Source organism: Hemiscyllium ocellatum, chromosome 10 (assembly GCF_020745735.1).
Source record: "Hemiscyllium ocellatum isolate sHemOce1 chromosome 10, sHemOce1.pat.X.cur, whole genome shotgun sequence".
Lineage (NCBI taxonomy): Eukaryota > Metazoa > Chordata > Chondrichthyes > Orectolobiformes > Hemiscylliidae > Hemiscyllium > Hemiscyllium ocellatum.
Window position 1 is genome coordinate 18,680,196 of NC_083410.1, and position 13,535 is coordinate 18,693,730.

At 38.4% G+C, this 13,535-nt stretch overlaps 1 protein-coding gene across 1 annotated transcript in view; it reads left to right on the top strand.

Moving 5' to 3' along the window:
- fez2b (fasciculation and elongation protein zeta 2b) overlaps positions 1-13,535 on the top strand; it is a 125,443-nt gene that overhangs the window by 69,063 nt on the left and 42,845 nt on the right. The window contains exons 3-4 of the mRNA XM_060831319.1: positions 2,771-2,887; positions 8,114-8,258. Of these exons, the coding sequence (XP_060687302.1) occupies positions 2,771-2,887; positions 8,114-8,258 (262 nt within the window). The remainder of the gene's footprint in view (positions 1-2,770; positions 2,888-8,113; positions 8,259-13,535) is intronic.

The following is a 13,535-nucleotide window of genomic DNA, read 5'->3' on the forward strand; positions in this document are numbered from 1 at the left end:
TTGGATGCTGCCTAACCTGCTATGCTTTTCCAGTGCCACACTTTTGACTCTGATCTCCAACATCTGCAGTCCTCACTTTCTCCATATAGATCATGTCCTCTGCTCTGCCCTCCTCAATGCTCTTTGTTACTTGTTCACAAAAATACTCAGTCAAGTTTGTGAGACACTGATTATCCATGTACAAAGCTGTGTTGATATCCCTAGTTAATCCTTGCCTTTCCAAATACATGTAAATACAGGCCCTCAGGATCCTCCATTTCAGTTCTGGGTTTAAACCTGTTGGAAAGGATCAAAATGGAGTTCTGAAAAAGCTGGGCACCAGTTTGGGAATTGACAACATATGTTCAAGGACTTTGGAGGGAAAATGGTTGGGCAGTAATATGCCAGGACAGGAGAGTCATTAGTTTTTTAAAGGGGTAGTTGATGATTATGGTTTTGAAGGGAAAGTGAGTGAGATTGAGCAATACTGGACAAGATGGAGAGAAGGAAATGACTAATTGATAATCATTTTGTTGGAAATAGGATGTAAGAAGCTGGGAATGAATCTAATGGATAAGTTGAACTCCCACAGGAGATGAGACATAGAGAAGCAAGACAAAAATGCAAAGCTTTCAACATGTCCAGATGGGGCTTTGAGGAAAGTTTTTGGCTTGATAGGTTGATTAGAGTCATAGAGATGTACAGCATGGAAACAGATCCTTCAGTCCAACCCAATTTACTCCCACCTGCCAGCACCCGGCCCATATCCCTCCAAACCCTTCCTATTCATATACCCTTCCAAATGCCTCTTGAATGTTGCAATTGTACCAACCTCCATCACATCTTCTGGTAGCTCATTCCAGACACGTACCACCCTCTGCGTGAAAAAGTTGCCCCTGAGGTCTCTCTCATGTCTTTCCCCTCTCACCCTAAACCTATGCCCTCCAGTTCTGGACTCCCTGACCCCAGGGAAAGGACTTTTTCTATTTATCCTATCCATGCACCTCATAATTTTGTAAACCTCTGTAAGGTTACCCCTCAGCCTCCGAGGCTCCAGGGAAAACAGCCGAAGCCTGTTCAGCCTCTCCCTGTAGTTCAGATCCACCAACCCTGGCAACATCCTTGTAAATCTTTTCTGAACCTTTCAAGTTTCACAACATCTTTCAGATAGGAAGGAGACCAGAATTGCACGCAATATTCCAACAGTGGCCTAACCAATGTCCTGTAAGGCCGCAACATGACCTCCCAACTCCTGTACTCAATACTCTGACCAATAAAGGGAAGTAAACCAAACGCCTTCTTCACTATCCTATTTACCTGCGACTCCACTTTCAAGGAGCTATGAACCTGCACTCCAAGGTCTCTTTGTTCAGCAACACTCCATTACCTTACCATTAAGTGTACAAGTCCTGCTAAGATTTGCTTTCCCAAAATGCAGCACTTCGCATTTATCTGAATTAAACTCCATCTGCCACTTCTCAGCCCATTGGCCCATCTAGTCGAGATCCTGTTGTAATCTGAGGTTACCCTCTTCGCTGTCCACTACACCTCCAATTTTGGTGTCATCTGCAAACTTACTAGCTGAACAAATATTAGTGACAAATTCATGAGATCCTCTTTATTTCTTCAAAGATGGGGAGGACAAGTTTATAAGAAGTTGTCTCATAGTAGAGCAGAGAAGATGGGGTTTGTGTTTGTACTCCAAGATAAATCATTAAACCAGTTATTGAAAATAACTATTTCTGTTTTGGGTAGCTGGTAGGGGATATAGTAGGGAAACAGGATGGGCAAGTACATCAAAGATGGAAAGGAAGTGTGATTGAGCAGATTGGTAGCTGCAGAAATGTGGGACTGGCAGAGGAGAGGCTGAATAGTTTGGAATTTGGAATATTATTTGGCGAATAACTTGTAATTTTCACTGCTCCAACCTCGACCTCTTAATCTGAACTAGGTAATGAAAGTTAAGCTGGCATGGGGGTAGCAAGTCCCAGGCTAGGCTATTGCAGGGATGGCACAGGAAAAGTGTGTTCTAGATCAGAGATGCAGCCCTTGGGGTCTGGAAGCGAGGCTTGAAGCCTAGTGTGATCTAGAGACTTGGCTGAGGTGGTCTGAAGGCTTGGGGCTGGCACAGATTTAGTGAAAAGACTTTTTAAAAAACAACTCTTAATTCTTATGTTGAACTTTTATTTATAATTCTTTCTTTCAAGTCTGTGATATCTACTTAAGTATCTTTACCTATTACCCTGTATGTAAGGTGGCATCAAAGCAATGAGACATTGCAAACTTTTCACTGCATACATTAGAGTGCATGTGACGATAAAGCTAATTTTAATTTTTAAAAAATTAGCGATCTCATCAGCCACAACATACTGGGATCCAGTAAAGTTCAACTGAAGTTTTCAATCGTATAGAAATTATTCCTTATACTAGATTGCAGTTCATCAGCATTTGTTATCCTTCTCCTGCTTTGTAGAACAACGAAATCCTTACCTTATAGCACAAATTGAAAACTACCTAGTGCATTCAGTAAACCACTATTTAGAACAGCATTGTGTTTCTTAGTGGAGTAGTCACCTGTGATCTTCATTAATACCCATGTAGCATAACATATACAAATAACACTAGATTAGATTAGATTCCCTACAGTGTGGAAATAATTGACTGCAGTAATTTTGTACTTCAGAACTCAATGAATAAAAGCAAATGAAAAGAATGATTTATTAAAATGGTGGCTTGAATTATAATCAAAGATTCAAGTAATTTAAACGTTGATTCTGTTTTTGTTTTCTAGCTGAATGATAACATTAACCTGGATCTTTCTGATGATGAGGAGCTACGAGATCAGTTGGACATGCATTCTATTATCGTTTCTTGTATAAATGATGAGCCACTCTTCACAGCTGAACAGGTGACTTCAATTTGAATGTTCAAACTATAAAACAAAGCTGGACTCAATATAAAACAATCTGTTGTAAACTAAACATTAAATAGATTACCTTAAATAATTGTTCAAGTAAAGTTATGCAAACTAATTGTAGCTGCTTTCCTGTCATCCCAAAGAGTTATGTCAGTTAACAGTCAAGCCAGATTAAATTTAATCAACAGAATATGACATGTCCCACAGAATAGAATTCTGTCCTGACAGTAATATAACCAAGCTCAATTAATTTTCAAGTCCTGGATTGAGCCTTTGAGCCACAGCACTCCAGCCCCATTGTTTAATGAGAGATCAAAGAAATGCAGGTCTGATAGCATGGGTGGAATCTTCCTCTCCATTTAAGAGGTAGGCAAGGTATTGAGAAGGATAAGTAATAGGGCAAGTTGACACTGGAGAGACACCTGCCCCTACTTTCCCATCACTTCTAATCAAGTTCTGGGGGAAGGTCGATGAGCCACATTTTCAACCACCACTAATTAAGCCCTTCAAGTAGTGAATCAATGACCACTTAAAAGCCTCAAGACAATATCAACCTGATTCCTTCCTGCTAGGAGTGCAAGTAAAAGTAGTTGCTTTCCCAATAGGGAATTCAGGATGGTCTGCCTGCCAGCCAGGTTTGGAGTTGGGACTTCCATTTGCTTCAATTTATGACCAGTTGAGAGTATGTATGATGGTTAGAGGTTTGACCAATGCAAGCCTTCCCCACTTCTGAATACTCCCATGATTCTCCCAAAACACACTTGCTACTTGTTAGTATCCTGGGCCTCTGGCAAATCTCTCCACTCCTCAAGGCACGACTTCATTGAAGAAACACCTGATGAACTGAAGTCTGCTGGACCTTCTTGCTGCTGTGGGAGTGTGGGAAAGAAGAATGGGTTTATCGTTAGTGTGAAATTGCTTGGGACTGGGGATCATATTTGCGATGGGACGGGTTGGATACTACAGAAGGTGGGGAGGTTGGATGAAAAATGATATGTGAAATGATTCTCATTGAACCTCTCAGAAACACTGCCGTAAATATACTTCATGGATTAAGCCCATCTCACTCCTTTCCCAAGCCAAAATTCCCAATCTTTAGGAAATGCATTTCCATGCATTCAAAAGAAATTAAATGAAAAGCATGGGAAATAGGAGTAGGCTGCTCAATCTGTTGTGCTGCTGTGCCATTCAAGCAGATCATGGTTAATCATCTACATCCACAGCATTTATATCCCATTGTCCTGCTATCCATTCATTTTAGAAATATATCAGTTTTCATGTTGCACATGATGAATGACTGAGATCATATCCACCTGGAGGTAAAGAATTCCAAAAGTTTAGCATTGTCTCTGTGAAGTTCCTCTCCAACCAGAACAAATCTTCAGGCAAAAAGGTTCTCACTTAGCTTTGCCAGATTATTCCAGCTGGACTTCCGGTGCAGGGTTCATCAAAATCGGTGTAGTCCAGCAACAGCATTGGAGTGAATTGTTACAGAAACAGTGTCCGTTTTTTCTTTACAGCAATAACTACCGTATTTTAGTAAATAAAAGACAAACTGTCGTTTTTATAAATTGAAAATGATTAACCAACCTCTAAATAATGGATTGATTGTCTCCCCTGAAGCAGCTCTGCTAGTTCAGAAGTAGATGGGTTTGCGGTCAATTTTGAGATTTAGAAAGATTTCAAATCTTACCTGTCACTAACCAATCCATTCTTGCGGATTAAAATTGCTCTCTCTGACTCTGACTGGAAATAGACAGGAATATTTGAAGTGTTATCAATTGAGTCAAGCTGATTGTTCCTCTTTGAATATTATGATAGGATTCTTATATCCATGAGTCAGACATTGAGCCTTAATTTAATGGCATCTCTGAAAATGTAACAATTCTTTAGCACTGCTGTGCACTAGAGGGATTTAAATCTTCCTTATCTCTCAATCAGTTAATTGAGAGCTTCTTACAGAGCTAGGCTGAGTATAAATGCAACAAAATCTTAGTGTCTTCTCGTCACTTTTAACATGAAATTCTGTTTCATCTTCTAAATTCAATTACATATTCTTGCTCATTATTCAAAAACAGGCAAATGATTATTTAATGCAATTTTCAAAAATCACTTTTGTTACCTCCAATTATCAAAATCCCATTTAATTAAATATCCTTCAGCGAAATGTATTGATGCATTTTAAATTTGTTTTTCATTGCGTCGTTTTTCATCAGTTTTAGCAAACTTCTGAAACAGGCTCTGAAATTTCCCAGCTTTTTCTTCTGGATGTGGGGTAGTGGGAATAGAGAGCCCTATTTCTTTCTTTCTTTGCTACCATTATATAATTAGTATCATACTTTAACAGCATAATTTTAATAATCAGAATAAATTCTGCAAAAGTGCTTTTATATTTCAAGAAGGCTGGCTTGGATCCAAATAAATTGTGCTGTTCTTTTTAAGGTCTTTGCCAGTTTGCACATACAAGTTGCTCCTCCTTGTCCAAAGAAGGCTCAAGATAAGAATATGAAAACACTTCTATGTTCAATTGTCATTTGCCTGCCTGAAAACAGTTACAGCTGCATACTAGTCAAGTATGCAACTGACCAAACAGGCACAGACTGATGACTTCTGTGGACTGCAGTGATTCTAGAAAGCAGCTCACCACAACCCTCTCGAGAGCAACTAGTGATGGGTAGTAAATGCTGGCCAGCCAGTGATGCCCATGTTCCAAGAGTGCATTAAACAAACAATTTGAAAGGCCTCCAAAAATAGGTCTTGGATTTTGTCCTGGAAAAGTCTAGAATTTGTTTTGTATTTGGTTTGCAGCTAACTGCATGCTGCTAGTCTCCCTATTAATGTAACATGAAAGTATCTTTACACCATTTAGCTTTCTTTAGCTCATTGATATTGTAAACTCTTGAAACTGTGAATGTGTGTGATTTGACTTGGAGAAATCCATAAGTAACTTAGTATAAATATGCAAGAATCATTTGATGAAAGAATTGCTACATTAAGTGTATTACTGTTGCTTTTACTGTTAACTTGCTTCCTGTTCATGATGGTTGAATAAAGATATTGAGGTTGAAAATGTGTTGTTGGTTAAAGCACAGCAGGTTAGGCAGCATCCAAGGAATAGGAAATTCGACGTTTCGGGCATAAGCCCTTCATTTTCCAACACATCAACCAGCAACACATTTTCAACTGTGATCTCCAGCATCTGCAGACATCATTTTTTACCTAAAGATATTGAGGTTCTAGTCAAGAATAAAAGAGAATCTTATTTTAGATATAAGCAATGGTTCAATTCAATCTCTTAATCAATACAAAGTGTGGAGATGCATTCTTAAGAGAGGAATAAGGAAGGCAAAGAGAGGATATAATAAAACAGCATTGACAGGTAAGGTTAAGGATAATCCAAAGAGATTCCACAAATACATTAAGAGCAACAGTGGATAGGGCCTCTTGAAGATTAAGAAAGTTGTCTTCGTGTTGAACCACAGGAGATGTGAGAGACACTAAATGAATACTTTGCATCAATTTTTACTATGGAGAAAGAAATGGAGTTTAAGAGAGCAAGAAAAATAAACTTTGATGTTTTAAAAACAGTTCACATTACAAAAAAGGAGGTTTTAGAGAACTTAAAGGTCGATAAACCTCCAGAACCTGATCTAATGTATCCCAGACTGTTGTGGGAAATAAGAGAGGAAATTACGAGACCTCTTGCAGAAATTACTTGCTTCATATCTATCTACAGGTGAGCTGTCAGATGACTTGAGCTTGGCTCATGTTGTACCTTTTGTTTCTGAAAGTTTGTAAGGAGAAACCGGAGAGCTATAGATCTGTGAATCTGATTTCTGTTGTGGATAAATAGGATTAATGGACGTTTAGAGAGGCAAAGTTTGATTTAGAATAGTCTGCACAGTTTTGTACAAGGAAAATCATGTGTCTAAAATTTGATTAAGCTATTTTGAGGAAGTTGCGAAAAAGCTTGTCAGAGAGGTAGATATTGTTTATTTGGATTTTAGTAAAGTCTTTAACACGGTTCTGCATGGTGGACTAATTAGTAAAATCACATGGGATTCAGGGTGAGCTTGCCAATTGAGTATGTAATTGGCTTAATGGCAGAAAACAGAGTAATGGTGAAAGGTTGCTTTTCAGACTGGAGGCCCCTGGTGTACCTCCGGGATTGGTTCTGGATCCTCTTTTGTTTATCATTTATATAAATAATGTGGATAAGAATTTAGAAGGCATGGTTTGTAAGTTTGCAGACGACACCAAAATTGGTGGCATTGTAGACACTGAAGAAGGTTTTCTAAGATTACAAAGAGATCTTAATCAAATGGGTCAGTGGGCTGAAAAATGGCAGATGGAGTTCAATCTGGGTAAATGTGAGGTATTGCATCTTGATGTTACAAGCAAGGGTAAGGCTTATACAATTAATGGTAGAGCCTTGGGTAGTATTCTAGAACAGAGGAACCTAGGGGTGCAGGTACATAATTTTTTGAAGTTTGCGTCACATAGACAGGGTGGTTAAAAAGGCGTTTAGCATACTTGCCTCAATGCTCAGTCCTTTGAGTATAGGAGTTGGGAAGTCATGTTCAGGTTACTGGACATTGGTGAGATCTCTTCTGGAATACTGTGTCCGGTTTTGGTCGGCTGGTTACAGGAAGGATATGATCAAGCAGTAGAGGGTTCAGAAGGGATTTACCAGGTCGTTGCAAGGTATGGAATATTTGAATTATAAAGAGAGGCTGGATAGGCTGGGATTTTTTTCCATTGGAGTGTAGGATGTTGAGAAGAACTTTTATAAAAGTTTATAAAATAATGAGAGGTATAGAGTTGATGTTAGTTGCCTTTTGCCTAGGATGAGGAATTTCAAGACCAGGAGAAACATTTTTAAGCTGAGAGGAGAGAGATTTAAAAAAGGCAAGTTTTTTTTCAGAGGGTGGTTCGCCTCTCAAATGAACTTCTTAAGAAAGCATGGGTGTGGGTACAATTACAATGTTTAAATGACATTTAGATAGATACACGAATAAATGAGGTTTGGAGGGATATGGGCCAGGAGCATACAGGTGGGATTAGTTTAGTTTGGGATTACGTTTGGCACTGAGTGTTTGGACTGAAGGGTCTATTTCTGTGCTGTATGACTATAACTGCTATTGGAAACTAATGGCACTATGTTTGTGTATGCATAATAATAGCTGCTATAAAGCTTCCTTCATGCTTCTTTATAAGGTCATCGAGGAAATAGAGGAAATGATGCAAGAATCTCCTGACCCTGAAGAAGATGACACACCCACACAGTCTGACCGACTTTCCATACTATCCCAGGAAATCCAGACACTCAAAAGATCCAACACCAGCAATAGTTATGAAGAACGTAAGCACTTTGGATGCATGTCATTAAAATTGGGTTATGGGAGTAGTGATTTGTGAAAAATTATCAAAGCAAAGCAAAACTTTCAATGTTGTAGCAAAGATAACATGGGTGTATGATCTTTTAAAAGGTAGTTGCAATATTTTGTTTTGACATAGGGGGAGGATGTCTGAGATAATAAAAGAGATAATAATCTTACCATAATGTGAGATACGTTGATGAGGTGCACATGCTAAGCAAATTGTCTTGTGCCAATGTAGAGTGTGAAGCCCTACAGTTTACTTTGGTTGTGTTCTGCATACCATATTCTGAGTAATGCAAACGTATTATGCTAATCTCTGGCACTCAACCTGTGTTCTGCCTCAAATTGTCAATTAGCCTCACTTTTGGTCCAGTCAACCTTCTTCACTCGACTTGAAATGTTGACTCTGCTTTCTGTCCACAGATGCTGCCAGATCTCCTGAGTTTGTTCAGCAGTTTCTGTTTTCATGTTCTTAAGTATTATCACCATAAGAAAGATCCAGATATAATTCTTAAGACTGAAGGGATTAAAGGATGTAGGGAGAAAGTGGGGTAGGATACTGAGTTGAATGATCACCTGTGATCATGTTGAATGACAGAGCAGGCTTGAAGGGCTAAATAGTCTACTCAAGTTGTTTGTTTCTATTAGATTAGATTTGATTCCCTACCGTGTGGAAACAGGCCCTTCGGCCTAACCAGTCCACACCGACCCTCTGAAGAGTAACCCACCCAGGCCCATTTCCCTCTGACTAATGCACCTAACAGTATCAGCAATTTAGCATGGCCAATTCATCTGACCTGCACATCCTTATGACTGTGGGAGGAAACCCATACAGACACTGGGAGAATGTGCAAACTTCACACAGACATTCGCCCAAGGCTGGAATCGAACCTGGGACCCTGGTGCTGTGAGGCAGCAGTGCTAACTGCTGAGCCACCGTGAATGAATTGAATGAATGAATATCCTTTATTATCACTTGTATTCCACCACAGAAGTAAACTAGTACAGTGAAAAATGTAGTGTAAAGGGATATCAATAAGCAATTAAATTCCATAATTAAACCAAAAGTGCTAATAATACTCAGTAGGTCTGGCAAAATCTGTGGAGAGAGGTTAATTTTTCAAATCAAATATGGCTACTTCAGATGAAATGTGCATCATTTATATCAAAATACATAGAAAATCATTTAGAATTTATGAAGATTTTCACTTTTATTCAGTTAATTGAGTTGTAAACTTTCTACGGTTGCAACTTACTGGATTGTCAGATCCCAGTTTTAAAGATTACCTTCAGGAGGAAGAGGACAAATTCTTCTCATCTTTCGTTTTCATGTTCCAGGCACATCAAAGGTGATATAATGCACTAATGTGGATAGCGATTGCACTAAACTGAATTGCAACATATTTAAGAGCTTAATTCTTTAGAAATAGTAGTATGCATTTACACTGCATAGGATGATAGCATTTTTTAAATAATTTCTGAAGGATATTCAAATTGCTTCTTAGTATATGAACTTTACATTATTTGTTTTGTAAAAAAAATACAGTAACAAAATTGGTTAAAACTAGTTTTTCCACGTACACTTATTACATAGACAATCTACTAGCATCAATCTTTTTGTTTATGGAATATAAATATTTATAAGCTATTCTGTCAAAGTAGATTGCACATTTACACAGAGATGAGATCATTGTGGGACAGAACTTTTAACCTTTAAAATAACAGCTCTATACCTTGGAAAGTGTTAGAATGACTAGTAATCCAACACTTAAATTGGGGTGCAAAATTGTATTTTGTAGATTTGTAGCCATGATTTTCCATAGAAATATTATAGCCCAAAGACAGACAATTCAATTGCTAAATTAACCTCGACCGTTCCTATGAACATTCTGGCAACAGGTTATGGAGGACTAGTTCCTGAAAGCGTGTCTTGACATGATCTGCCACATACTTGAACTAGAGTTTACAGAATAATGCCACAGGAACAGTTAAGCAATGAATTGTAATCAGAATATTTTTTGTCTGCTCCATACATTTTTTTTAATAATAACATTGTTATTCATCTGTACCAGAAGAGAAATTTCAAATTTCATGGTTGCATAAGTTTGCTGGAAGCTCAATTTACCAGATTTTTGTAAAGCAAGAAGAGCTACTTTGCTGATTGACACACTGCATAAATCAGCAATATGTCTAAACCATTCTGTCACTGAATTTCTTTTGGCCCTAAGAAATTTCCAGAGACAAGATAATTAAATGCCCATGAAATCGTAAAGTTAATGATGTGCTTATCATTGCTTTTTTACATATAGTATAGTAAGATAACAGAGCAAAGTAAATGGTCAATGATAACACGCACTACAAAATGAAACAAGCTGACTGAAGATTAATGCAACTAATTAATTATTATGTTAATAATTAATGCAATTTAATAAAGGTTTGATGTCTGCTCAAGAAATAACATGATATAGAAAACAATGCTTCATTCCTTGGCCAGTAATGCCAGCTGTTTTTTGCTATGTTGTCACAATCATGCGACAGTATGGTGGAGAATGCAATTGGTACTCTTGCCTTTATTGATCAGTGCATTGAGTATAGCAGTTCAGTGGTCATGTTGTGGCTGTACAGGACATTGATTCAGCCACTTTTGGAATACTGCATTTGTTTCTAGTCTACCTGCTATAGGAAAGATGTTGTGAAACTTGACCTTCAGAAAAGCGTTGGAGGATTTGAGTTATAGGGAGAGGTTGAATAAGTTGGGGCTGCTCGCTCTGGAGCGGCGGAGGCTGAGGGGTGACCTTTTAAAGAGGTTTATGAAATCATGAGGGGCACGGGTAGAGTAAGGTCTTTTCTCCAGGGTGGGGGAGTCCAAAACTAGAGGACGTAGGTTTAAATTGAGAGAGAAAAGATTTAAAAGGGACCTAAGGGACAACTTTTTCATGCAAAGGGTGGTGCATCTATGGAATAAGCTGCCAGAGGAGGTGATGGTGGTGTATAGTTACCATGGGTATGGGTACGTGAATAGAAAGGATTTAGAGGGATATGGGCCAAATGTTGGCAAATGGGGCTAGATTTTTTTTTAAGGATATCTGGTCAGCATGAAGTTGAACTGAAAGGACTGTTTCCGTGCTGTGTATCTCTATGACTATGATATCAATGTATTGGTTTAATTGCGAAAGTTGACATTTTGAATATACAAAAATACAAAACACAACTTTTAATTTATTTTGGGATGTATTTGATATGGGCAAGATTGCATTTATTGCTGTTTTCATTACTTTGTGATAAATGATTGACCACAGTTGGAAAGCAGTACTGTCATTTAGCTGACACGTCTCTTAAAATATAAACTAAGTAGTCCTGGGAGTTTGGTCCAGTGACAGTGGATGAATGGCAGTACATACCATGTCATGTTGGTGTTTAACTAAGGTGAATTTTGGTAAATTGCATGATCTATACAGTAAAGGTTGTAGGCCTAAAAGATTATTTCTGAAGAAAGTTTGACAAGTTGCTACATTGCATCTGTAAGTAGCATTTACTGCAGAAGTAATGGTGGAAATGATGGATTTTGAATCTACTGGGAAGGGCACAGATCAGATGAAAGACTTTGACCTGGATGGTCCTGGGGTTCTTGACTAGTTGTTGTTATTGATATACACAGTAGTAACCACTTGTGAAAAATTAATTTTTCTGCAAAAAAATTTTGGTGAATCAGATTCAGTTGAAGTCTTAGTGAATAGTAACACTTGAGGTGTTAATTGGGGGACTTGACTGAAGGAATAAGCAGTGGTATTTCTCCCCACAAGTGATATTGTGGAAATTTGATCAGGAGGCAACTGGATTTTGCACTGAGTAATTGCAGACATTGAAGTAACACTGAGTTCTGAATGTAAAAGATCCTAGTGAAACCTTGCAGACGACATAAAAGTTGGTGGAGTAGTGGACAGTTTGGAAGAATGTTACAGGTTGCAGAGGGACTTGGATGAACTGCAGAATTGGGCTGAGAGGTAGCAAATGGAGTTCAATGCAGCTAAATGTGAGGTGATGTACTTTGGGAAGAATAACAGGAAGGCAGAGTACTGAGTCAGTGGAAAGATTGTTGGTAGTGTGGATGTGCAGAGCGATCTTAGAATCCATGTACATAGATCCCTGAAAGTTGCCACCCAGGTTGATAGTGCTGATAAGAAGGCATACAGTATATTAGGTTTTATTGGTAAAGGGATTGAGTTCCACAGCCGCAATATCATGCTGGAACTATACAAAATGCTAGTGTGGTCACACTTGGAATATTGTGTACAGTTCTGGTTGCCATATTTCGGGAAGGCTGTGGAAGCATGAAAAGGTGCAGAGGAGATTTACCGGGATGTTGCCTCATCTGGAGGGAAGGTCAAATGAGAAAAGGCTGAGAGATTTGGGTCTGTTCTCATTGGAAAGAAGTCTAAGAGGGGGTTTGATAGAAACATACAAGATGATCAGAGGATTAGACAGGGTAGACAGTGAGAGTCTTTTTCCTAGGATGATGACGTCAGCTTGTACAAGGGGGCATAACTACAAATTGAGGGGTGATAGATTTAAGACAGATGTCAGAGGCAGATTCTTTACTCAGAGAGGGGTAAGGGCGTAGAATGCTCTGCCTGCCAATGTAGATAACTCAGCCACATTAAGGAGATTTAAACAATCCTTGGATAAGCACATGGATGATGATGGGATAGTGTAGGGGGATAAGCTGAGAATAGTTCACAGGTCGGCACAACAAGTGCCTGTTCTGCGCTGTATTGTTCAATGTTCTATAAAACCATCAGTAATCCATCACACTTCCAACCATATAATGACAGATATGTCATTGATAAAGTATTTCAAGGTGGGGGCTAATTTGAAATATCAAGTCCATCTCTTCAAGATTTTACTTAGAATTAATATTTTGCATTTGCTATTGGCATGTGACACATGACTTGCAAAGTCCAACTACTGTAGCATCTGGCTTTGCTTCATCTAATAGTCACATTCATAGAAGCAAAAAGGATAAAATTATCAACTTCAACTTCAAATAACTTTCAGAACTTATCAACACAGAACACAGGTCAAAATATTTTTTCTGAGATATCAATAAACTTGGAAACTTGTAGTTCAGTGTTTTGTGAAATGCAGTTAGGCTATTTAAGTTATTTAAACAGCTCACTCAATTTCAGTTTTGATTTGCCAGTGGAAGATCTTACGTTGTGATAAATCATCAAAGCTTTTGACTCCTGGGAACATGTTGA